The 26,385-nt window shown below is 48.4% G+C and overlaps 2 protein-coding genes across 5 annotated transcripts in view; one reads left to right on the forward strand and one right to left on the reverse strand.

Annotated features, from left to right (window-relative positions):
* The first annotated feature begins 1,498 nt into the window (after window positions 1-1,498).
* OAZ2 (ornithine decarboxylase antizyme 2) lies at window positions 1,499-16,961 on the forward strand. The gene is given in 6 exon segments (NM_001291460.1): window positions 1,499-1,526; window positions 1,606-1,781; window positions 13,178-13,335; window positions 14,607-14,782; window positions 15,584-15,669; window positions 15,926-16,961. Coding segments are annotated over 5 exon segments (570 nt in total). The 5' UTR covers window positions 1,499-1,526; window positions 1,606-1,761; the 3' UTR covers window positions 16,057-16,961.
* The window catches only part of ZNF609 (zinc finger protein 609), a 192,903-nt gene continuing 170,465 nt past the window's right edge, over window positions 3,948-26,385 (reverse strand). Inside the window, exons 5-9 of one of the 4 annotated variants that reach the window (XM_034660832.1) lie at window positions 25,859-26,225; window positions 24,248-24,423; window positions 23,789-24,005; window positions 23,243-23,306; window positions 3,948-4,201 (exon numbers count right to left, since the gene is read on the reverse strand). In XM_034660832.1, the coding sequence (XP_034516723.1) occupies window positions 23,248-23,306; window positions 23,789-24,005; window positions 24,248-24,423; window positions 25,859-26,225 (819 nt within the window). In that variant the 3' untranslated portion in view covers window positions 3,948-4,201; window positions 23,243-23,247. Of the gene's footprint in view, window positions 4,202-16,458; window positions 22,926-23,242; window positions 23,322-23,788; window positions 24,006-24,247; window positions 24,424-25,858; window positions 26,226-26,385 lie in introns of those variants that run through there. The other 3 variants (XM_034660830.1, XM_034660831.1, XM_002914244.4) reach the window with 3 other exon arrangements.

Consider the following 26,385-nt stretch of genomic DNA (forward strand, 5'->3'; position numbering starts at 1 on the left):
GAAGATCTAAAGTGAGCCATGATATGGGAGCCTCTAGTCATAATCTGGGCAGTCCCCCCCCCCCTTTTAAGAGTTTATTTATTTGAGAGAGAGAGCACTATAGCGTGAGTGTGTGCTGTTGGCGGTTGGGGGGGGGCAGGGGATGGCGCAGAGGGAGAGAGAGAAGCAGAATTTCCGCTGAGCAGGACTCCAGGATCATGACGTGAACTGAAGGCAGATGCTTAACGGGCTGAACCACCCAGGCACCCTACAATTTGGGCAGTTCTGGTATCATTTACCACTTTGATTTTTCCTGAAACTCCTTCGTTTCATAGCTCCAACCTTTCTTCCATCCCTGTATCCCCATCACCTAAAAACCAAAAGCATCTTGTTTGTGAAGTAGAGTAATGGTGTCCTGAGAGTCTAATGGGAGACACTTGTGGTTTGGGGCTATAATGAACTAGGAGTCATAGTAACCTCTGATTTGGAGTGATTGTGATCACCCTTTCTGTGAAGCCATCCATAATTCCCTAGCTATTATCTCTGTGGTCTCAGGTTGAATATTTACTTCCCTCAGCCTCTCAGTGTCTCTCTGACTAGATTGTGACATCTGAGGCAAGAATTTTGCCTAATTGATCGAGTTTTCATCATTGAGTATTGAGCGCATGTCTGGAGCACATAGTAAGGAGCTGCTCAATAATTGTTGAATAAGTGAATGAATGGGATTTGAGGTGATGGCACCCCAGTGTGAGCTAAGATGATGTGACCTCTCTTGTTTGCGGTCTGGCTTGACTATGAACAGATTGTGTTGAGGTGCCCGTGTCTGTGGCTTGCAATGACTGTGATCTGAGAGGTCTGTGCACAGTGATTGTGACCTGTTGTCACTAACCTGTGAGAAGGACCAGCAGGGATAGTGAATGGAGGTGACTGTGAACCTTGCATGACTGATCTCAAGCGGCTGTGAACAAGTTAGCCACGGTGCCTTCCCCCACTGCTGTCAGGTGGCTGTGATTCTGACCCACAGAGATTTGGCTTCAGATGACCACCAGCTAGTGTCAGACTTTGACCATTGACCTGAGATGTCTGTCAGGTGCAGAGACTGTGGATCTCAGGGGGCAGCTGAGGTTACTGATCTCCGTTATGAGCTGAGGTGACTGAGATCTGTGAACCCGGGCTCAGTCTGGGAATGGCGCTAATATGTATGTACTACTCTTGGATTTGATTTTGTTTTGTATAATAAAATATCCTCCCAGGGCCTACAGATGACACACCTCTGCTTGGCCCCACGCAAACGAGGGGTAGGGACGATGACTAGATTGGGTCAATGCTCAGAACACTCTACTTGAAATACAACGAAACTTCGTGCCGCACAGCTAAGGCCACCGCCACGACCACAGCTACCCGCAAAGGCCGCTTCTCATCCAAACCCCGGCAGCCCCTCCCCCCAGCCCCTGGTGCGCCTGCGCGGAGGCGGGGCCGGGCTTTGCCCTTTGTTGTGGGCCCCAGTTTCCCAGGACACCGTGCGGCGCTGGGGTGGGGCTATGCAGATGAGGCACCGGGGGCGAGGCGGTTGCGGCGGCGGCGGCGGCGTCGGCGGCGGCCGGGGAGGGTCAGTTGGAGGCAGGCGCTCGCTGAGGCAGGAGGAGGGTTCTGGGCCCGCGGCCTGACAGGGACTTAGCCCGCAGAGATCGGCCCCGCGCGCGCGCGACCCCACACCCACCCTCTCATTCACCTACCCACTCCCTGCGCCGCCTCCTCCCACCCTGAGCAGAGCCGCCGAGGATGATAAACACCCAGGACAGGTAACGGCCCGGCCCAGGCTCCCCGCCCCCATCCTCCCCTCATCTGCTCCAGAGGGTCTTCCCCAACCCCCGGCCGGTTCCAGCCCCCACAGCGGGACTTATCGGTTCCCCCCCCCCTCCCGGGTCCTTTCCCCAGTTCAGCCACCCTAGTCCGAGTCCCCAGCCCCGCAGCAGGGCCTCCTTCCGCCCCTTAGCCCTCCAGTCCGGCCCATCCCCCTCATCCGGGCCTCCTGCTCCCGCAAAGCCCCCCTCAAACCAGGACCCAGTCTTCCAGTCAAGTCCCCATTTCCTTTTAGTCCTGTCGGACGGTGCCCCTTTCCCCAAACTGGGCTTTTCCCTCATCCAGATTCCCCAGATTATTTCCCATTTTCCCCAGATCTTTCTGCCTACCCCTTTAAGTCACTTAACCCTTCCCTTTGAATCTCTTCCCTTGAAACTGCATCCTCCAACCAAACCCCTCTCTTATCACTGCCGCCCCTCCCCCAGTCAGGCTCCAGCCTTCAGCTCTCAACTGGACTCATTACCCTTCCCCTCCCCCGTTTTCTCAGGCCTAATAGTTTTTATGGTGATTCCCAGCCGTCACTTTGGTCCCTTACTCCTGCTTCATCTTTTCCCATCTTTCCTTCCTCGACACCCCTTTCCCATTTAGGCCTCGTTTTCCTTGTCTCCCAACCTTCTTCCTTTTATTTCTCAAACACTTTGGACTTGACTCCTGTTTGCCATCCTATTCCCCCCCAACACTCTTCTGAACACTGCTACCCTCTTAAACACTTTCTCTCAGCTGGAACTCCTCTTTACTCTTATTTTTCCCTTCTTAATTGAATCCCATCTTTAGATCATTAGATCTCAGAACTCAGCCCACCCTGCTTCTGTTGATGGCCTCTTCTTATTCCCTGTACTTCCCTCTCTTTCCCAGTGCCTAAAAATCAGGCCCCATACTCTGGATACTGGGCCTTTGCAAGTTTCCTTCCTCAAAACCTGACCCCAGTCTTCCCATTAATTGAAGAGAAAGGCTGCACATCTTTCTGAAACAGCACCAGTGGTTTTATAAACTTGCCTCCTACATACTTCCCCTTGCCCAAACTAGGCAGAATTGATCACTCAGCTTCCTTCTCTCTACCTCTCTTCTTTTTCCCAAGGCAGCCCTTGTCATCCATCTCTTCTTCAAACATACCTGGTGTTTCTGCCCCAAACTCTGTGAAACTGTTCCATAATCCTGATTCCTCACAATTTTTAACACTAGTTGCTTTTTCTACATCAGAATAGCTTCCATTTACAACTTGGGTCGAATTTTCTTCCTCATTTCCCCCCCTAGACTTGTTGCTGTCCCTTCCAAAATAAGCCTGAAGCTCCTTTAGTTCTGCACACCAGACCCTTTGTCCACAGATTTGGCCTTATGGCCTCTGCTCCACACTTGGGCCTCATTGTTTTGCAAGCAGATCTGTTCCCTGTAGATCCTCCTTAAATTGTGCTGTGGTCTGTCCAGAGCTAGACTGTAGTTCCTTTTACAAACATATCCTTCCTTATTGCTTTTTTTTTCCCTCCATGGGGCTCTACCTGCCATTCAGGTTCCTCTTCTCCCTAAGATAGTCTCTGACTTGCCATTTCCCAGTCCTTCAGCAGCACCATCTTTAAATATTCCAGCTGGGTTTTTAGCTTTTCTTGTATCTCAGTGTTTCTCAACCTTGGCTGCACATTTGAAAAATCAATCACCTGAACCCCACCTTGAAAGATCTGGTGTAATTGGCCTAGGGTGGGGCCTGGTTATTAGTATATATTTTTGAAGCTCTCTGGGTAATTCTTTGTAATGTGCAGTCAGGGCTAAGAACCATTTGCCTTCTTTCCCCTCCCCCCAACCCCCCCAAGACCTTTCCCATCATATTTCTTTAGTGTCAGGTCTTTCTCTACTGAAAAGGGCCTTGTTTCCTTCAGGGATTTCTTAGTCTTTCTTCCTCAGGTGCTGTCCAGAAATACCCGATATAGCCACAACTGCCTCTTAAATTCTCCTACCTTGAGTTACTCCGTTCTCAGCCATTAGCCATTTTCATTCTCAGACTCTTATCAAGCCCCCACACCTCTGTTTCTTGCCTATATGCAGAAAGAAAATTAACTCCTTGTTTTCTTATTTGTTATGGTTGTATTTGACCCATTACCCCCACCTTTCAAAGCTTCTTTACCTACAATCCCATTCTGTTTTCCTTTTCTGAGACCGGCAGTATCCATGTCCCTTTTCAGTCCCTGCTTTTGTTACATCTTCTCTCTCCGGCCCCTCTGGAGCTGAGGAGGTGGAGATGATGAATAGTTGGATGGTGCTGGATGCCAAAGGTGTTGCTTGTGGTAAAGCTGTGTGTGATGAGGATAAGATAGCAGGTATGAGAGAGGGCAGGATGAAGTGCAGGGGTGGAGGGAAGCAAAGGAACCTGTGGGAAAATACACAAAAAGGGTATATGAGATGGATTTCCTTTTCTATTCTATGTTTTTGTCTCCACAGTGGGGTTTGGAAGGTGGTGTGGTCTCAGCAGGCATTCTCTGGAGCTCTCTGGACTGAGCTTGTTAGGTGCCAAATCTTTTGCAGGCTGAGCCTTGAGAATTGGGCACTTGGAACCAACACATAAGGGTCTTCATTGACCATGAGGTTGTGAGACCTGAGTTCCAGTTCTGACTTAGTGTGCTTCATTGTAAAAAGAGGGGGTTGGGTTTGCTTAATTTAAGATTCCTTCCAGCTTCCTAAGTGGCAAAACAGGCTTGCTCTCTCTCAAGGGCCCTTGCTTAGTGTGTTGGTAATTTGAGGGGCTTGGCCGTATGAAAGGCAGGTGGAGGGAGGAGCCAGCTGGCCTGCCTGGGCCTGGGCAGGAGCAAGGCCTTGGATCAGGCTCCTCCACTTTGGCCTGGGGGTAGGGCGGGGTGGTGTGGTGTGGTGTGTGCAGGGTGTCTGGTTTCTTTGCGTTATGGCAATCGTGTTTCCATAACATGTTTCCCAGCCTCCTCTGGCCTGCCCCTAACTTTCTAAAAGGATCCTGGTAGAGCCCTAACTAGGGATTCCGATAAGAGCCGGATGTTCTTCCCAGTCTGTGTGCTTGGTGTTGTGTATCCGCAGATGGGAGGGGGAGCTGGCTAGGAGTTTCGCTTTCATTGGGTGGGGGATGGGCTCTCTAGCTTCCCTGGCTCTAGTGAAATAGTCTAGAGGTGGAGGCTTGGTTTCCTGGAAGAAATAGTTGCAGAGGAGCCGGTAGTATGTTTTGAAAACACAGCTCTTCCTTTCCAGTTTTGTTCTGATTAGTACCTCCAGATTGTCAAATTCCTGATTGGGGGGAGGCCAGGGAAGAAGACGACACAGGAACAAGCACGTTTATTATGGTTTTTGAACATGAGGCTGAAGTCCAAGGAAATCAAACTCCATGGCCTTTCTCTCCCTGGATTTGTGGGGACAGGAAGACAGTCTGTGTCTAGCGCTGGCTTAGTACTTTGTGACAGTACATTATGTGGGGAAGACCTTGCCCTGGGTTTAGATCCATATAATAATCTTTGATGGGCTTTGAGAAGCATTTGGTTCTACAGGTGTTTCCTCTTGGGGGTGGACAGAGTACAGGAGTACATCCGAGCTACCCTGAGTATCTTCAGAGAGCTGTTCCCTGGTGATGGAATTTCTTTCTTTCCCCCCAAAGATACAGTTTTGGTTATTCCTTATTTATTGGCACTGTGGCTTGTCGGGTGTGGGATAGTAGGGAGAGCAAGTTTTCCTACCATGTACCTTCAAGGTCATTCCACAGAGAGAGATAGAGACTCCTAGTATAGTTGGGAATCCCCCCAAATTGGAGGTATGCTTCAGAAAGCAGTGTGGACTAATAATAGTAATTCCTCACTCTGCCAAGAAATCCAAATTTAGCCTTAGAGCTGCTCAGAAGTATAAAAAGGGGGACTGAGGAGTGGGGTAGAGGATGTTACATATGTGCATTTCTGGAAAAAAAAAGAATAATTCATCCCTTTTTGAAACAGTATGCGGTGCTGATTCAAGTTGGTGCCGTGACTCGGAAGGCTGTGAAGCCTAATTGAGAGCTATAAACCAGAAATAGCCAAGTCGGTGAGCGAGACTTTTGTTGCTTGAAGTGAATAAAACAGGTTGTTTTCTGTTAGCAGCATAATACAATGATTTGTATAAGATAAGCCTTAAGAAAATTTCCCAGGCTTTTTGATACTATATTAACAATGAAGTAATTCTGTCCTGGGAAGAGAGGCTGGAACTGGGTGATGAGTTTACTATACAAACTAGATCAGGGTACTTAAAATGTAAAATTAAGGTCTAATTTTGAAGCATGAGTACCTTGCTATCCACCGCTGTAGCGTATGTGTTTCTGCCTACCTTCGGCAGAAGATGTACCAATATCAGTTGTGCGATAAGATAAACAGACCTCAGAGGCGGTATTCTAGCTGCCACCACAAGTGTGTTTCTTGTGGAGAATCAACCAAAACCCAGTTTTGCTTTCAGTCTGTGATTCAGAGTGGTGATGTCATTTTCTTTATAATTGTGCTTAGCAAGTAGACTCCCTTTGGCACACAGAACAGCCCTAGCGAAATGACTTATGCCTGGCATCTGACCAGGGTCCCTTTCTCATATGGGAAGGGAATTAGCAGCTGGAAATCAGCCTCTACGGTCCCACTAGACTGGAGATGGCCATCACCTCCTACCTTTCTTCTTATTTCTTCTTAGCTAAATGTGATGGCAGCCCTGGATTGGTCCCTCTTTGCGTAGGGATTAGTCATCAGAGACCTTTCTAGTCTCATTAACAGCAGCCTGTGTGAGGGAAGTCTGGGCCTAGAGAGTGTTCTATGAGGTAGAGCCTGAGACACGAATGGATCAGAAGAGGCTGAGAGAGGGGGATAAATGTAGAATGCTTGGGGATGTGGTTTTTATGTCTTTTCATTTGATAGCACAAGGTAAGTAAGCCAGGCCATCTGACTCTCCCCTGACAGGTAATGGAAACCAGAGAGAAAGGATGCAAGGTCAGGCCACCGATTCAAGTGAAATGTGATCAAAAGTATATCAAGGAGATTATGAATTCACATATTTGTTAGATGTAGCTGAATGGAAGTCAGCCACAGAATTATATTAAATCTCTATGTAGCAGGCCATCCCCTGCTTTGAGCACACTAAATATAAAAATCAAAACTGACATTAAGTCAACTGAAAGTGATTCTTTTTTTCTTCTAAAGATTTTTATTTATTATTTATTTGAGAGACAGAGAGTGAACAAGAGAGAGCACAAGCTGGAGGAGGGGGAGAGGGAGAGAGCAGAGAGTCCGATGCAGGGGTTGATCCCAGGACCCTGGGATCATGACCCAAGCCAAAGGTAGTTGCCTAACCAACTGAGCCACCCAGGCGCCCCTCAAAGTGATTCTTTAACAGGAGATCCTTTACTCTATCAAGAGATTTAAAGGTACTTCCTTTAAATAGTAGCATCCTAGAGATTTAAAAATGGATTTGAATGATAAAAATGTGATTTACCCGCAACATTCCCCAGGAATACATCTGCATACACTGCCTGTCTGTAGCCAGTGTATGAAATTATAACTTGCTAAGGACATTTCAGTAACAGTTTCACAGAATGCTTTAAATTAGAGGCAGCAGGATGTGACGTGTCGGTAGCACTCATATGTATCCTGAGGAGTGTTTCCAGGGGCATGTCTGATAACAGCTGAGAAAATAAAAGGCACTAACAGATAGGCTCTAATCTCCCATCTCTCTTCTGAACTGACTTGGATATTTGACACCCTCATTTCTAGCATGGTATGTTTTTTTTCTTCTCCAAAGCAAGACCAGCCCAGCTGGATGTTTGGGTTCAGTCTGATAGATTTGATGATTCTTAATGAGCCTGATCTTTTCAGGCTCTAGACTGAGCTTCTTAAATCATCTTTTTGGTGGTAAAGATTAAACCATGCCTGCCCCCCAGTGGAGTGAGCAGGATGTGAGGAAGGAGTGGAAAAAGCTAGGCATTGGAGCCAGTAGAAACACAACTGAACTGAATATGAAACATAATCTGGTTTGGATCTTGTGACAGAAGAACCTGTGTTTAGAAGCCACTTTCACTGTGCAAAAGTTCCTGCAAGAGTCCCTGTTCTCTGATGAGATTGGTGGCATATTTTGTCACAATACCATTTGGAAGACTAAAGTCAATAAAAGAACAGAAGACTTTTTTTTAAAAATTTATTTTTAAGTAATCTCTGCACCCAGTGTGCGGCTCGAACTCATGACCCTGAGATCGAGAGTCACATGCTCTACCAAGTGAGCCAGCCAGATACCCCTGTTCTTTCTTTTTTTAATTGAGAAAATACGACATACTGTGTTGTATTAGTTTTAGGCATACAACATAGTGATTCAGTATTTATATACATTACAAAATGGTACCATGTGTCACCATGCAAAGTTGTTACAATATTATTGACTGTATTCCCTGTGTTCTACATTACATGTCTTACTTATTTTGTAAATGGAGGATTGTACCTCTTACTCCTCTTCACCTATTTCATCCTCTGGCAACCATCAGTTTGTTCTCTGTATCTGTAAGTCTGTTTCTGTTTTGTTTGTTTTGTTCCTTTAGATTCCACACCTAAGTGAAATCATAAAGTATTGGTCTTTCTCCGACTTATTTCACTTAGCGTAATGCCCTCTAGGTTTATTCATGTTTTCACAAATGGCAAGATTTCATTCTTTTTTATGGCCAAGTAGTATACCTATGTGCATATATACCGCAATCCTTATCCGTTCATATATGGATGGACAGTTAAGTTGCTTCTGTGTCTTGGCAGTCATAAATAATGCTGTGATGAACATAAGGGTGTGTATATCTTCTTGAATTAGTGTTTTCATTTTTTTTCAGATAAATACCTAGAAGTGGAATTGCTGGATTGTATGGTAGTTCTATTTTTAATTTTTTGAGGAACCTCCATACTGTTTTCCACAGTGGCTGCACCAGTTTGCATTCCCAACAATAGTGCACAAGGGTTCCTTTTTCTCCACATCCTCACCAACACTTGTTGTTTCTTACCTTTTTTTTTAAGAGAAGGGGAGGAGGTTGAGAGAGCAGAGGGAGAGGGAGAGAGAGAGTCTTGGGGCCCAGCCTCATGACCCTGAGATCATGACGTGAGCCGAAACCAAAAAAGTTGACTGCTCAACCGACTGAATCACCACCAACCTTGTTATTTCTTGTCATTTTGATACTAGCCATTGTGACAGGTATGAGGTGATATGTATCACTATGGTTTTGATTTGCCTTTCCCTGATGATTAGTGATGTTCAGCATCTTTTCACATGCCTGTTGGCTATTTATATGTCTTCTTTGACATATGTTATATGACAAATGTCTTTTGAGATCCTCTGCCCCCCCCTTTTAAAGATTTGTTTATTTTAGGGGCGCCTGGGTGGCTCAGTCGTTAAGCGTCTGCCTTCGGCTCAGGGCGTGATCCCAGCGTTCTGGGATCGAGCCCCACATCAGGCTCCTCTGCTGGAAGCCTGCTTCTTCCTCTCCCACTCCCCCTGCTTGTGTTCCCTCTCTCGCTGGCTGTCTCTCTCTGTGTCAAATAAATAAAATCTTAAAAAAAAAAAAGATTTGTTTATTTTAGAGAGAGAGCATGAGTGGGGGTAGGAGCAGACGGAAAGGTAGAGAAATCCTCAAGCGGACTCCCCACCTAGCACAGAGCCCGATGCGGGTGGGTCTCTATCCCAGGACCCTGAGCTGAAATCAAAGAGTCAGATGCTCAAACAACTGAGCCACACAGGTGCCCCTCCTCTGCCTGTTTTTTGATCAGATTGTTTTTTGATATTGAGTTGTATGAGCTGTTGGGTTTTTTGTTTTTTTATTTTAGATTTTATTATTATTTTTTTAATCTCTACACCCACCATGGGGCTCAGACTCAATGACCCTGAGATTAAGAGTTGCATGCTTCGCCGACTCAGCCAGCCAGGCACCCTTGTATGAGTTCTTTACATATTTTGGATGTTAATCCCTTATTGGGTATATCATTTGCAAATATCTTCTTCCATTCATTTGGTTGCCTTTTTGTTCAGTTTCCTTTGCAAGCTTTTTAGTTCTGTGTAGTCCCATTTGTTTGTTTTGTTTTCCTTGCCTAAGGAGAAAGACCCAAAAAAGATAGTGCTAAGACTGATGAAGTGCTTACCGCTATGTTTTCTAGGTGTTTTGTGGTTTCAGGTTTTACATATAAGTCTCTAATCCATCTTGAATTTAGTTTTGTGTATTGCATGAGAAAGTGGTCCAGTTTTGTTCTTTTGCATATAGCTGTCCAGTTTTCCCAACACCATTTTTTGAAGAGACTGTAATTTCCCCCATTGTATATTCTTGCCTCCTTTGTCGTAGATTAATTGAACATACATGTATGGGTTTATTTCTGGGCTATCTATTATATTCCATTGATCTATGTGTCTCTTTTTGTGCCAGTACTATACTGTTTTGCTTACTATAATTTTGTAGAATACTTTAAAATCTGAGAGTGTGACACATATATATATATATGATATGGATATGATATATGATGGATGATGAAGATAATTTCTTGATTTCTACTAAGTTTATCCTAAACCCTAGCTGTTTCTCTTAGGGAACTGGAAGTGGATCCCAGGGTGGGGACCCAAAACGCCCTCCCACCCTAACTCACACAGCTCTCGTGTAGACTTTGTTGGGGAGGAGGAGGAGTTTCTAGGACGCTTGTGTATAAGAGTAGGGAAGTAAATGATTTGTTACCATGCAGTACACTTCTTGCATTTACTTCAAGAGGAGTGAGCACATAGGTTAGTGCTGGACACAGGGCAGGCCCTAGGAATTATTTCTAGGAAGATGTAGCGGATTCTGGATCAAAAAAAGGAAAATCCACCTTACTCTGATCTTTCCAATAGGTTCGCCCATTGCTTTTGCTCTTTGCAAGTAAAAATTAGCTCAGAATGAAGATAGTGGTTGGAATGCCCATCGGGTTGAATGTAGCTCTCTCATCCAAAGACCAGGGAGGAATAATTTCCTTGGAAGTAGGAGTCTGAGGTTAGCACCAGAAGTCTAGAACTGCAGGGGGACCTGGTTGTTTTGTGAACCCATGTAATTCTGGTATACAAGGCTGTATCTCATCTGTCTACCCCAGAGAAGTCTGCCGAGTTCTTGGGTAGCTCCACTGACCAACATTTTGCAAGCCAGCTTTCTTCAGTGACCCAGCCTTCCTGATGTTTCTGCAAGAACCTCAACAGAGGCCCGAGGTGGTCGCTAGGGAATGGGAACAGAACCATTTCATGTGTGTGTGTGTGTGGGGGTGTATATACATTTGCTTAGGGAAGCCCCCCCTTAATTTTTTCTGGCCTGGACACTATTATTCTGTCCCTTAACACATTGGAACAGGAGGATGATAATAGTTTATTGTCCCTAGTAGAAAATAAGTCCCTCCTTGAAAACAACATAGTCCTCAGTCATGCCCCTTCTGCTGGTTTGTGTTGACGAGGCTAAGAGTGGGGGAGGATGAGGGTGGCCTGAGGCTTCCAGAGGAGGCAGGAGGAGGTGGGGCACGTGTTTTTTACCCCCAGGTACTGATGCTGCGCCAGGCCCACCGACACTGCCCTGGGAACTCCCATCTCCCAGTGAAATTTTTCTTTCTTTTTTTAAGGATTTATTTATTTATTTATTAGAGTATGTGTGCGTGTGCATGAGCGTGAGTCAGGGGAGGGGCAGAGGAAGAGACTCTCAGGCAGACTCCCCACTGAGTGTCAAACCGGACACGGGGCTTGATATCAGGACCCTGAGATCATGACCTAAGCTGAAATCCAGGAGTCGGATGCTTAACTGACTGAGCCACCCAGGCACCATGCAATGAAATTTCTAAGTGTAATTTCAGGCCCCTGGTTGAAATCCTTGAGAGAAAGAGGAGTTGAGCTAGAGCAGTGATGGGTTTGGACTTCCTGTCTCTGCTGGAATGCTCACACAAGTCTCTCAGTACTGAGGATCTTAGTTGGATGCCCCTTTGGTTATTGTACCATTGCCATGTTAGGTGTGAGTTCAGTTTTATCACTCTGAGCCCAAGTGAAGAACTCAAATCTGGCATGCCATGCCACATAAAGCAGAAAGTGTGAAGAATGGTGCCTTGCATCGTATTACAACTGGCTTTCAGGGAAGGAAAAAAAAAAAGCCATGATTTATGTCATTTGCTTATTTCTGTGGTGTAAATATTTCCCCTATGGCCCATTTAAGCTACCAACGTGACATCATTAAACACATAGTTGGGAAGATAGGGGCACAGTTGTGCGAGTGGGCTCTAGCATACCCCTGCAGTGTCCTCCCATATGTTCTCCATTGCATTCCAGCTCCTGGAGGCTGGGGTGTTGGGGTCATGGGACAGGCCTATTGCCAGCGCGTGGTGTACATGCACAGACCGTCTACTGCTTTCTCTGCTCCCTTGTGAAGTGAGCTACAGCTCAACCTAAGGAAACACTCATTCAGATTCAAAGAAAGCAGAGGAGCTGATTTGGAGCCCTGTTGGGTCCATCTGAAAATCATGGCATCAGTAAGGGCACACACCTGGAGGTGACAGCTCCTTTAGGAGCCTTTCACCCTCTGTAATCCATCGATTATTGGCTTCCTCACTCAGTTTCCAGCATATATTCCTTCTCCCTGATACACATGTGCCTGAGTGTCCATTCTGATCACATCAGTATTACCTAAACTCCCATGCCCAGGTCAGATTCTAGCAAAGAAGGGCAAGGAAGCCCAACATTTGGTGGCATACCAGGGACAAACTCAGACCATAATACTCTGTACTATAGTGCACTTCTTCTCTGAGAGCCAAATCCCTGGATTTAATTCAGTTCTTGACCCTGGAGACATTTGGGTTATTGATTTCTTGTCCAGGTCTTTTGTTTAGATTGGGGAGGAAGCTATTCCTGGAAAAGTGGCCTGGGGAGTTCCTCAGGGACATGGTATTCAGCCCTCATGATCTCGAGGCCCATTTGCCTCTCTAGCCAGAAGTGACTGTGTAGGTTTTGAGATTGCCACATAGGTTGTTGAAGTACTTAGAATAAGGAAGGGGACTTGCAGACAGGACGCCAAGGCCTTGAAGGCAAACCAGGATCTGGTTCCTCTCGGGGTTTGCCAGCGTCCCAGGGATTTGTTTGATGTTGAGCAGGTAATCCTCTGGTCAGATATGTCCAGCTGGATTCCCGCTGCTTTCTGGTGGGTACGTTTGAAGAGCACAGAAGTAGGTCTGGAAGCTGAAGTGAAAGGATTTGGGGGGCGGGGCAGTGGTGTAGCTTAGAGCACTTTTTTAGGGAGAGCCAGGGCAGGGGTTGGAGTGGGATGTTGTGTTAAATTTTTAAGTCTTGGTGTTTACTGTCTCACCTTCTCTGTCTTTTGCAGTAGTATTTTGCCTTTGAGTAACTGTCCCCAGCTCCAGTGCTGCAGGCACATTGTTCCGGGGCCTCTGTGGTGCTCCTGATGCCCCTCACCCACTGTCGAAGATCCCCGGTGGGCGAGGGGGCGGCAGGGATCCTTCTGTCTCAGCTCTAATATACAAGGTAAGGACGACTCTGGGGCGGAAGGCGTGTAGCAGAGCTGAGAGTCCACTCAGCTGCTGCTTGAGGCAGTAGTCGCCTTCTTTAGTCTTCTCTTGGGTCAGGCCAGTAGGGGAGTCAGGAAGGACTGTCACCTGAGGCGGCTGCTCTGTGGCTTTGGGGAGTACTAGGAGGAGATCTGCATTAAGCAAACACTGCCATCTTCTTAGCTTGGTGGTCAGCACTTCAGTGCTGGTTCAGGGTCCTGAGTGGGAAGGAGAACGCATGAATGGGAAGGGTGCAGGGTGCAAGAACTCTTTTTGGTGTGACTCCTTAGTTTCTCTTGAGAAATATCAAGCAGTGAGGAGGAGGAGCAGTTTTCCGTGACTATTAGGCATTCTGATTTCCATCCCTCACTGGCCTGATTGGGGGCAGGCTGGGTAGTGTGGTGGGGGTGAGGGGCAGGAGAAGGGGCTTTGCATCTCCATCATCTGTCATCCTGGCAACATAGAGTACATCCCAGGAGCTTTAGAGAACGCTGGCCATCTGCCCTAAGAATGATCCGGGCTGGGGCAGCCAGTCCTTTGCTGCCCTTTAATCTCCTGTGATTGAGGCCCAGAAAAAGTTGGCTAGCTTTTCCCCAAGATTGGCATTGAGGGGGTGGCAGGGTGGCTCAGTTCTGGGCTCTTGAGGCTGTGCCCGGGGGAGACAACGTGGACCTGCAGTGTACTTGGAAGCAGGCTTTGGTTGTGCTGGGCCTCAGTCAGGCCCTCGCATATATATATATCCTCATTTGTTTCTAATGTTTCTTTTTCAGAGAGAGAAGGGAAAGAACTTTGTGTTGGGGGGGACACACGAGTTTAGAGTCAGGGTGAACTGGTTTAATGTCAGCTCTGCCATTTACTAGCTATGGAGCCTCGGGTCAGTTGCTTAATTGTTCTGGGCCCCTAGTGTCTCAGATTTAAAATGGGGGTATTAATAACTACCTCAGATGCTTCTGGTGGTGACTAAAAAATGGGAAAGCACTTTGCACAGTACTTGGCATCTAGTGGACACTTGGTAAATATTTCCCTTCCCATCATGCTGACTTGTAGCTATCATCAGCTTCTCTTTATGCCTGACGAGTGATGGATGGCTCCATTTAGCCAGCATGCAGCTCTGCATTTTCAGTGTGTCCTTCATCCCATACTACGCTGAGATTGGCTCAAGAGGACTCCCAGGACCGCCTAGGTTAGGGAGCCTGTGATGTGGCCAGAGCTGTAGTGACCTGGTCCTCTGACCTGATCTCCTCCCAGGACGAGAAGCTCACTGTGACCCAGGACCTCCCTGTGAACGATGGAAAACCTCACATTGTCCACTTCCAGTATGAGGTCACCGAGGTGAAAGTCTCTTCCTGGGATGCAGTCCTGTCCAGCCAGAGCCTGTTTGTAGAAATCCCAGATGGATTATTAGCTGATGGGAGCAAAGAAGGGTAAGGAGCAGGTGCTGGGGAAGGGGAAGGAGGGCCCGTTCCAGAGAAGGGCATATGGTTGTTGGGGCCAGCAGATGAACAGAGAGTCTGCCTTCTTCCCTAGCTCTAGGTTTCCCAAGCAGATACCAGTTTGTAACAGGTTATTTTTAGCCAGTAAAACAGGCCTGCTGTAGGTTATAATTAAAGGAGATCATTATCACATTAACCAAATCCCTGTCATTTAATCACCCCATGGTTCACTCTTCTCCGCAGTCATTAAATCCCCCTTGAGCCGCCATACAATGATACAGTTCAAAAGGGCAGGAATCTCTGAGCTACAGTGGGATTTCACTGGATCGGGCAAGGCCCTGCAAGGCAGCCCCGTGTGTAAGAAACAATCTTAAAGATGGAGTTCTCTTGAGTTGCCCCTTTCTCTTGAGGAAATCCTTTTAGGCAGTGTCAGGGCCCAGAGTCTGTCTCAGTGACCGTGGTCATCAAATTTTGCAACTTTGGAAGACCCCTGAAAAACCACGTTCTCTTCCTAGGCCCCATACTCTCCTGTGAACTGCATTAGTGAAGTTGGTTAGTGTTAATTTCAGAAGAACCCTTATTCCAGGACGAGATAATTCAGTAACATTTTTCTTTGGGATTGTGGCTTTTTTCTGAACTCAGGGCTATCGAAATAGGAAGCTTCTCCCTGGAGGTTCCCTATTTATATTGCTGGCTGTAAGCCTCAGAGAAGGCTTTCTTGAGGGTGGGTGGCTGGGTGGGAAGTCTAGAGAGGTGGTAGTGGGCCTGAGTTGTTTTCTTTGCCTCTGGCAGATTGTTAGCACTGCTAGAGTTTGCTGAAGAGAAGATGAAAGTGAACTATGTCTTCATCTGCTTCAGGAAGGGCCGGGAAGACAGAGGTGAGGAATCAAAGTAGCCTGAGACCTACTGTCCAGAGAGTGGGGAAGTAGTGAGGGGGGAGGAGGGGCTCCCTATTCACTGAAGTAGGGCTCTTGAGTTTGCCATATAAGCCGTGGGAAATCATAGGGGTGGGAGGGCCTGAAGGGTTTTTAGTAAAGGCCTAGTGCTTATTTATTCCATCTTTTTTTTTTTTTTCCCTTGATTTGAACCTACTCTCATGTTTCTTATCAGAATCCTTTTTACACTCTTCTGCAGCTCCACTCCTGAAGACCTTCAGCTTCCTGGGCTTTGAGATTGTGCGTCCAGGCCATCCCTGTGTTCCCTCTCGGCCAGATGTGATGTTCATGGTTTACCCCCTGGACCAGAACTTGTCCGATGAGGACTAATGGTCATAGAGGATGCTTTGCCCAAGAGCCACAGTGGGGGAAGAGGGGAAGTTAGGCAGCCCTGGGACAGAGGAGGGGGCTCCTTGCTGTCTAGGGAAGGACGCTGAGGGGCTCAGGGTGAGGGTTGCCTATTATGTTCTCGGAGTTGACTCGTTGAAATTGTTTTCCATAAAGAACAGTATAAACATATTATTCACATGTAATCACCAATAGTAAATGAAGATGTTTATGAACTGGCATTAGAAGCTTTTTAAACTGCGCTGTGTGATGTGCTCTATCTAGCCTAGGGGAGGACATTGCCTAGAGGGGGAGGGACTGTCTGGGTCCAGGGGCAAGGCCTGGAGGGCTGGTGGGCAGCACTGTCAGGCTCAGGTTCCCCTGCTGTTGGGCTTTCTTTTTTGGTTTTTAAGACTTGTGTATTTTCTTTCCTTGCTTTTAACCCAGGGACTCCTGAGTATAGGCTTTTTGGCCCCTGGGCTGTGTCCTTGTTTTTCGACACTCCACCTGGGCTCCTCTGTGTGCATTTGTGTCTGGCCTGGAAAAACCAGGTCTGACCCCCTCCTTCTTTACAGCTTAGTGTTATTCTGGCATTTGGTTAAGCTGGCTTAATCTGTTTAATGTTATCAGTGCATTTTAAATAGGGGCATTGAAGTTCACTCCCGCCACCAGGGCTTTCTTTGGGGTGCCTGGGCCTTAAAACACTAGCTAAACTTCCAATTCTCAAATCACAGCCAGGAGTCCTTGCTCCTGGCTGCAGGCCCAGGCCCCAAGGTGTCTCCTTCCTAGGGTCACAGAGAGCAGAGAGGAAGAGGAGGAGCAGAGAGGAAGAGGAGTAGCAACTCAGGGCCTGGGGGTCGTGTGGGAATCTGTTCTTAGGGACTGGATGCCTCTGCCTGGCTGAGTATAGTGCTGATTGCCCCCCCCCCCGCCCCCGCCACCAAAAGGTTCTGAGTAGTGCCTGAGCCCCTGCCCCACAGGGCTTAGGGGTGGGACTGAACGTGTAGAAGTGGCCTGCCCTTTTCTGTTTTCAAAGAACAGCTTGTTCTAAGCGGGGAGGAAGGGGGAGAGATCTAGATTGGGTGAGAGGGGGGTGGGGGTGTCAGGGAGGCAAGTGTGTTGTGTTACTGTGTCAATAAACTGATTTAAAGTTGTGGTTGGTCTGTTTTTCATTCCTGTACCAGGACCGGCTTTCTACCACTACTCTTTTGAGTCTAGAGCCTAACGCTAGCGGGTGTGATTACGCGCATCTCAGGACAAAAGCTGTGGTGCATCAGGACAGATAAACCGGCTGAAGCCTTTGGGGCTGCATTACAGTGCAAAACACGGTTGCTAGGAGTCTGGGACAAACTGCCAGTACCCCCTAGGGAGGTATGTACACATCAGCTTCATCCAAGATAGAGGCCCTACCCAGGATCCAAGCTCAGTGTTTCCTTCTGTATAGAAGGCTGGGTCCAGAAGCTGAGTTCTGACTTTTGCATGGAGGTGCCTGACCTTCTCATTCCCGGAGGTGTTTGGAGGAAGCAGCACACACCTTCCCTAGGACAGTGTGGCTGCCATTCCCCTTGCACTCCCAGCTGATTGATGAGCTCTCAGTGGCACTGTAGGGAGCTAGAACTTTTTTTTTTTTCTTCTTTTTAAACTAGGCTTCACACCCGACATGATGCTTGAACTCAAAACCCTGAGATCGGGAGTACGTTCTGCCTGGGCCAGTCAGGTGCCCCTTAAGAAGTTCTCCTTTTTAATTTAAGGGCTTACAATAGCATTTTTCCCCTTTTGCTTCTGTTTTCCCGAGTGCTGGGCAGGTTCTTCTTCCTACAGCTTTGGAACGATTGCTCTGTTGAGCTGTGCTTGTCCTTAGTTTTTCTGTCTTTGGCCCATTTCCACAGTATTGTGTGTGGAGCTTATTTGTGTTTTCACACCGGGCCGTGTTATTAAAAGTGTAACACCTCCACCTTCCACATTATTCGAAGGTCTGGGCCTAGACATTTGGCGGGAACAGGAAGGACTCGAAGACCCCTAGAGGGTCTCCCAGCCTTTTAAAGGCAGGGACTGGAAAACGGCCACTACTGTGAGACAGCTACAGTAGAGGTCCACGTGAATGTGGACAATAGCCAAGTTAATGTAGGCAGTTTGGGATCAGGGTAAACTCAAGCCCAGGGACTCTACAAGACAAGACTGGGATAAAGAACCAAGACAAAATGCAGTCCTTTACTAGCCCTTCAAACAAGCAGAGGGGACAGGAAACACGGCTGATGTTCTGCTGCCATCTGCTGGTGGATCCCCTTTAATACAGCTAGAAGTAGAAGGGCAGAATTGGAAACCCAGGTGCTCAGTTAAGATTTCCCTTTCAAAAAGGAAAATTTTGCCAGATAAGACTGCTGGCAGGAAAGAAATCTGGTACCCAAAAGCTGCACTCCAATTAAAAAAGTAACTTAGAAAGTGTAATATTTTGAGAGGTGATGGATAGGGAGGTTATGTGAAAGGCAAACTAAGTCTAAATTTAAGAACAGGGACATTAAAAACTTTATTCAATAAATACAACAAATAATTTAAAAATATACTTCAATTCCAAAGCCAATTAAGAAAAGGAAGTAGAGAAAGGGGAAAAAAGGGGGAGCAGGAGATCAGAGGAAAAAGACAGTTCAAGAGACAGAACAATGGTTTGGTTGGGCTCTGTGTCAGAATGTACCACCCTTTAAAGTTCTGATCAAATGCTCGACTCCTAAACCCTTAGCCCTTGTTCTAATGGGGTAGCCACAGGAGTCTACCAGCCAGGAATGATTCTCTGGAATCTGGATCAGAGCACTCTGGAGGCTGGACTTTAGGGGGAGTATTAGGGGACAGTTCTCACTCATTCCTAAAAACCATCCGTTCTAACTCCCAGGCAGGTTTAAATAGTGCAAACTCTTAAGCAGAGAGCTCCCAGCTGCATAGTTTCACAAGTAAGTGTCCAAAGCCAGGGCCTCCGGGAGACAGGTCCCGGGTTCCAGGGTACCAAGGGGCCCAAAGCCACTTTGGTGAATGGGATCTAAGGGGGAAGACAGGAGAGGCTGGGGCACAGGATCAAGCCTCTGGCTAAGCCAGTGGCCAAGCCGGAAAACACTGCTGGGCAAGAAAGGGCTGCAGGGCAGGTAGTCTGGACACTGGATTCAACAGTTTGCCATGGGAAGGTGGAGCAGAGGATGCATATGGAGCAGGACCAGGAAGATAGGAAGGCTGAGGGAAAACAGAAAAGTGGGGAGGAAGGAGGAAGGAGGAGGCAGCTCAGCAGCAAACTCCAGGAGAAATAACCAGCAGCCCTCACAGATTTGTGATTGTCTCTTAAAAAGATTTATTTTCTCTTCTTGCCTGAATGTACAAAGGCAAAAAGAGTACAGTTTGTATATATATATATTTATATATATATATATAAAAAACAAGGAACTTGGTAATGTACACTTTACAGAAGGGAAGAATCAGGAAGACTGAAATTAAATCCAACAGAGCAACGCCAATGGAACAAAAGCTATGAACAGCAACACTGCCCCTCCAGCCCGGGCCTCCAGCTCGCCCCAACCTGCTCCCGATGGGGGGGCTGAGCACCAAGGCAAGCGGGTGGGCTGGGGCAAGAGGGGCTGGGGGCAGGGCCTGGGAGGGGCTTGATCCCAGGAGGGGCCCATGGCAGAGGATCATCAGAAAGCTTCCTGGGATGCTCTAGTAGTAAAACAAATGACAAAGGCCCAAAATCATGGGGCCAACTAGCTGCCCAGTTGAATCACAGGGGCAGGAGAGGAGACACTGGGATGGTGACAGGGTACATAGTATAATATGCGACATGGGTGACCTCAAAGCCTGTGTACAGTAACTCTAGCCCTTCTACGGTCTCACCCTCCCAACCCCCAAGCCATATCTTCTCACCCTCGCCTTGGAGCCTGGAGAGAAGATTCAAGAATCACCGTTTCATTTCATGGGGTGCCCTCTTAACCCTTCTTTCTGCATGTGGTCTTTTGACCTGGAGACGTGTGGAGGGGGTGAGGTAAGAGAAGGGAGCTTCATACATGTACACATACATGTACAGGCAGGGAAGGGGGATGAAGGAGACCAGCACACCTTAAATGAGGAAGCAGACGTGAGCCCTAAAGAGTAGCTCTCCAAGCTGAGGCTGTCCTAGCTGGGGGTGAGGCTCCTGCCCTCTAGCTTCTCGTGTGGAGTGAGGTCTTTGAAGAGGCCTGGGCAGGGCTGGCTCACAGTAAGCCTCGGTCTGGGGGTCGTGGCCTTAACAGCACACTTTGCCAGCCTTTCCTCATGGGGTGGGATCCTAGCTGAGGGTCTCATTTCTCTGAGCAGGTCACAGGTGCCACAGGTACCCCCACCTGGCGGCCGCCTCCCTATACGGAGTGGCTGGAGGTGGACAGCAGGTCCTTCCCTTGGCACTGGTCAAGGATCTGTTTTCCTCCACTGCTGCTGCTGCTTCCTGTTGTTTCAGGGAGGGAAGGCTGGACCTGGTGGGGAGCGGGGACCAGGGAAAAGGCAGTGCTATTCTGCCGCTGTTGCTTTCACCTGCTCTTCTGGGCAGCTCAGCTCCTACTTTTCTACAGAGCCTTGGATATAAGGATCAGAGAGCCAAATGTTTTCTAAAGAAAAGAAAAAGCTGTCCCCTTCTGCAGAACCCAAGACTGCCCTGCTAATACAGAAGTTCCTCTTCTCTGTGTTACAGAACAAAGTGGAAAGGGCAGGAATGTGGGGCCAGGCCTGCCCAACGGGAAAGAAAATTACTGCAACAGTTTCTTTACAATATGTACAGAGCACGCTGTAAGCCAGCGCCACAGATACAAAACACACAACAATATTTAAAAACAAACAGGAACAGAGATGGGCCCTTGGCTCCACCCCACAGGAGCCTGGCAGGGCATAATCAGGCTGAAATTCAGAGTCATCCTCTTGGTGGGGGTGACTCAGGTTAGGTGGGGTGAAGGCGTCCAAACCAACTACTTCCATGGATAAAAGGGAAGTCACTGCCCAGAGCACTGCTCTCCGGGTTAGCAGGAGGCAGAAGGAATGAAGGGGGCAAGGGAGGCTGCTTGGGGGCCTGCTAAGTGATCTAAAACAGTGGGTTTTGGGAGAGGCCTCAGAATCCAATTTGAATAAAAACAATGACATGAAAACCTGAAGAAAGGTCTATAGGTCAGAGGAGCTCCTCTTGGGCAAATGACCTCAAGCCATTCAGTGTAGGGCACCCGGGTTCTTGGAAAATAGCCTATGCTGGGCATTGTGCTTATTGTCCTCCACCCCCATGCCCCAAACTGAGAGCCAAGTCCTTGCTCTTAAACGGTCACTTTGGCACTCTGGTCACAAATACCCCTCTCTAGCCTAGGCTGGTGTGTGTCAGTCTTTCTCAATCCAGAAGTTCAAGGAAAGACAGCCAAGAACAAAGGCATGATACCTCAAAAGCAAAAGAAGAGCTGAAGCTCCCCATACCTTGGGGAAGAAGTGACTCCGATAAAGCTACCCAATCATCGTCACTTTCCCAGGGCCAAGAGCATAAAGCTGGACTGGCAGACTGCATTTCTACGGAGAGCGGAGCAATGTCTGCTGCCGCACAGCACAGCTCCACTGAGCGCACTGCATGTGCTACCCCAGGGTCTAAGGAACACCAAACTTCCCAGGGCCAGTGGCCCCTAAAACAAGAACATGTGTTACAAAGAAACACAGCTTATATTGGCACACACGGGGTTATAGACTGAGCTAGAGAAAATCATATACTTGTATACAGAGCAACTGGGCTGTATATAGTTGTGGCCCTAAATGAGGAGGATACTCAGATGGCTGAATGGACAGGACATCTCTAAGAACTGCTGGGTGCTCCCAGGGCCTGCCCCCTGGGCCTTGCCCTAAGGTGACCTGGCAGACTCCAAAGTTCCCCATGCTGGGGGAATACTATTTTACTTGCCTGAGTCGTAAGAGCCAAGCAGTGGAAAAGAAAAGGAGCAATCAGCATGGGCATCCCCCTGGCAAAGGCACCAAGGGGTCAGGAGGAAAGAGAGACAAGGGCAAGGAGTTGGGGGCTAAGAAGCAGCAGGACTTAGTGGGGGTGCAGGTTCTATTTCACAGACTCCATTCATGCTCCAGCTCCAGGTTACTCCCAGTATCCCTGGGGAGCCCTGTGCCAGTGTTGGGACCCCGGCCCTCTGCCTGATGGGCAGCCCAAGGCCACGGTGGGGCAAATGCCTTGGTCTTCCTTTCCAGGCTAGGCTCTGAGCATTTATATGTGCTCACGTGAGAGGGGAGAAGTCTTCATGTTTGAAGACCTTGTTTTCACAAGTACAGAGAAAACAGCCCCCAATTTCTTTCCTGAGATTCTAATTCCTCCACATGCTGCCAGTTCCCAGGGCCCAAACTGCTGGGGAGATGCAGGAATCTGGTGATTGTGGTAATGACGGTGAGAGGGGTATGGCTGCTGTGCTGTCTTCAGACCTTACCCAGTGCTTGGGAGTCCCTCCCTCGGGGTGAGGGTGAGGGGTGCTGGCACTGCTCCGGCAGCTGACCAGGGCCTTGGGGAACAGAGCAGTGACTTCTCTGGGCTGAGGCCACGTTCCCCTGGCTGCTCCCCGTGCCTTCATCTCCACATGGGCCACAACAGTCACGACTGTGGCCAAGAGAATAAATATTTTTGCTAAGTACCAGCTCTCCAGCTCCTGAGGAAGAGGGAGGGTCGGGGAGTCCGGGGATCTGGTGGAGGTGAGATAGCCAAGGGTCTGCCTTCGGTCATGGCAGGAACGGCAAACAGATGATCAACACCATTTAACTGATGTCTAAATGGCACCTCCAGCACCTCCTTGGGTGAGCCAGTCCGGGCCCGTGAAGCTGACTTTATCCGGGCACTTGGTGTTCTGCAAGGGAAACATGGACAGATAACCAGGCACTCAGCCTGCTGCTGTAACAACCACCAGGTGGCGCTCCGACAAAAAGAACTGCAGGGGAGGCCAGTCCTGGCCCCATGGGGACACTGGTGTTGGGCAGCTCTCGTCCGAGGTGCTCGGCTTAACCGGAGACTGGGAGACTCGCACAAGAGGTTTGGCCAGGGTTCCACCATTTCCAGACCACTGACCCCACACAGCTTTCCCTCACCTAGTCCCCACAGGGTTCTGTGATCCAGGTATCAACTATCCCTGCTCTATGTGTTGTCCCGAATTAAAAAGTGACTTACCATTCTCACCTCCGCGGGGGTGGGTAGAGTGAGGGAGTTGAGCCTTGCTGGCTGGCAACAATGGCTGTAGAAGAAAGCCCTGAGTGAGGAGGAGGACATGTTTAGTGTAATACTCCCAGAACTCTTTGATTAAACACTCTCTATCAGCTTGGGAGGAGTTTCTCCGTAAATTCCTAGCTCTGCTGAGTTCTGGGGTGCTGACAGAAAAAAAAATCTGATTCTTGGCCAGATATAGTGGCTGCAGACAGTATAGATAGCAAGGCTCTATTTTTCAGCTGCTTGTTTCTCTTTGGCTATGGGAACACCTGGTCCTTACTCTTTTGACTATCAAAGCCAATTTTCTACAGGAATTTTAGTCCCTAAGCTCCAGGGAAGGGAATAAATGTCATATGCTTTAATGCCTGTCTGCAGGGGGCTAAATCCTAAGATCCTGGACAGATTAGAAGCTCAACAAGAAAAAAAAGGATTCTTGCTGGGGGTCCCATTGCTGTGCAATGCTACTACGCTACTGGGATGAGTCAAAAAGAGGTAGGGAAGGAGGCTTACCTGCTGCGTAGGGTAAGTTGTACTGTGCTGGGAGCAACGAGTACCCCAAGTGGTGGTGGTGGTGGTGTGTGGACATCAGGCGCTGAGAAGGGGAGGTGCGGGGCCGATCTACACTCCTTTCTCCCCCGCCTGCTCCCCCGACGCTGCTACAGCTGCCACCACCCCCAACAACCCCACAACCTCCCCGATCTCTCTCCTGAGATGTTTTATCAGTTATCTAGAAAAAAAGCAGACACAAAAGCACTACTGTGAGACTGAGACACACACACACACGACAGCAATATGCTCCGAGCCCACATTATGACTCCTTACAAACGCGGGGCACCCAAGAACTGTGGAGGTGCCCAGTGACGCCAATGCCAAGTCGGCCAGGCTGCACTGTAGTTAAGACCCGAACTTGCCCGCCCGCCTTCCTCCAGACCCTGGATCTGGGTTTTGGTAGCAGCCAGTGCCACTTACCGTGGGCGACTTGCTCTTGTAGTGACTGGCATGCTGCTGCAAGATGTCCAGAGCTTTGGACTCTGAGCTGGATTTGCAACTGACACTGGGGCTGGCTCGCGCCTTGTCAGCATCTTCACCCCCTGAGACCTTGCTGCCATATGGGGAGAAAGAGTAGCTGGAAGGTAGGTAGGAACCTGGGGAGGGAAAAATAAAGCAGTCAAAGAGATGAGAGAAGCAGGAGAAACTGTTTCAGTGAACCCAGTTAGGCGGGCATCAGCTTTCCGAGGCACAGGTGGAGAGAATTCCCACCATGGTGTCCTCAGGCTGAAACGATTAGTTTGCCCTTTCTTTACTGAGCTCTAGAGGCAAAGCTAGGTAAGAGAGTTTAGGAACACAGCCCTCAACTTCTGAGGAATCCACTTCCCTAGAGCCTCAGCCTCAGAGATCACCTTGGAGAGGCATTACGGTAAAGTGGAAAGATCAGATCGGAGGATTTGGAGTCACATGACCTTGGGTTCAAATCTCCCTCTCAAGACTTAATAGCTGGGTAGCCTTGAGCAAATTAACAACCCTTCTGAGCTTCAGTTTCCTTCCCATCAAGAGGAAGATGCCAATACTATTCCACAGGGAAGATTAAATAAGAGAATGTACATAAATCACCAAATACAGTGTGTGGCCCACAGCAGGCTCTCGTCACGGCGAAGTGTTACTTCTATGTGGATGGACGGGGTGATGGGGAGAAAGGAGCGCCGCACGGTGGGGCAACTTCCTATTTCTGTTTGAAAAGTTTACTTGTGCTATTTAGAGTTTGCCTTACGACGTTTGACCAGGATATCAAGACTAGACTGCTCTCCGATAGGGAGGTGGGAGCTCTGAGGACTGAAGGAAGGCTCTTCTGCCCCAGAAGCATCCCACGTGGCTCTTCGGACCACAGAAACTGGCGAGTGCCGTTGAGCGGGAGCATGGTCTTATAACAAGTTAAAAACACTTACGTCCCTACTTTGTGCCCCTCCCCAAGAATGCACAGATGGCAGTGTCAAGAGCTTATCTTTCCCAGGCTGAACGTATTCTACTGGACTTTCCACCATTCTGATTTCAAGCAGTTCTTCCCCTCTCCCACTGTCTTCCAACCTTCCAGCTGAACATGATCTTGTAAATGAATGCATGATTGTCCTGGTTTGAATTATTTGTTCCATGTGTCTCTCCTGGTACAATTAAGTTGTAAGCCCCTTGAGAGGGAACTAGTCTTCTCGGTTTCTTTTGTATCCCCCCAAAGTGCCTAACCCATGGCAAAATGCAGGGTATGTGTTTAAAAAAATCCCAGCGGAGGGAAGATGGTGGTGGTAGAGAGGGAGTTTTGCCTTCAGTTATCCAAGAAAACTGACTACAGAGGCAAGACTCTAGATGGAGCAAGGGAGGGAGAGGCGGTCCCACAGAGTGTAGTCAGGGGTCATTTAAGGAGCTCGGGGCTAGACTGACCGCTCACAGAATGTCACGTTCAAAACAGGACAGTCCTCTGTCTGGGCCTCATCAAGCCTGAGGGCTGCGCAAAAACACTCCGGCCCTGCAACGTGTGCTTCATCTCCCTTCCTGGTTGATGGAGCCCAAGTGGGAAGGCGGGGGCCGTACCTGGGTAGTTCTGCATCATCACGGCAGGCAGGCCCCGGTAGCTGGGGTGGTTGGGGTCATAGGATTGGCTGTAGGAGTAGCCGTGCATGTAAGGGATGTAGGACTGGTGCTGGGTGAGGGGGGAGGACACAGGCACATGGACACTTGGTCGAGGCTCCTTGCTCCCGAGGCGGGATTCCTCAGATGCGGGCAGCTTGCAGTCACTACTTGTGCTTTCCTTCCCGTCCTCCTTGGAGACAGAGTCCTTACTCCGACTCCTTTCTTCCTTCAGTTTGCGGTCCCGCTCCTCTTTCCACCGCTCATCCTCTGACTTAATGTCCGAGTACTTGGCAGGATAGACATACGTCCACATCCGGGGCTCTGCTTCCTAAAAATCACAGGAGTACTGAGTTTTGTACAGATAAGAGAGAGATTTCAAGCCCAAAAATGCTGGAAAGAACCCAAATGTCCCTCAATAGACTGATGATACATATTTTCATATATTCATAAAGTAGAATACTAAAAATTAGTGAAAATAATTACATTGC

This window comes from Ailuropoda melanoleuca, chromosome 5 (assembly GCF_002007445.2).
Source record: "Ailuropoda melanoleuca isolate Jingjing chromosome 5, ASM200744v2, whole genome shotgun sequence".
Taxonomy (NCBI): Eukaryota; Metazoa; Chordata; class Mammalia; order Carnivora; family Ursidae; genus Ailuropoda; species Ailuropoda melanoleuca.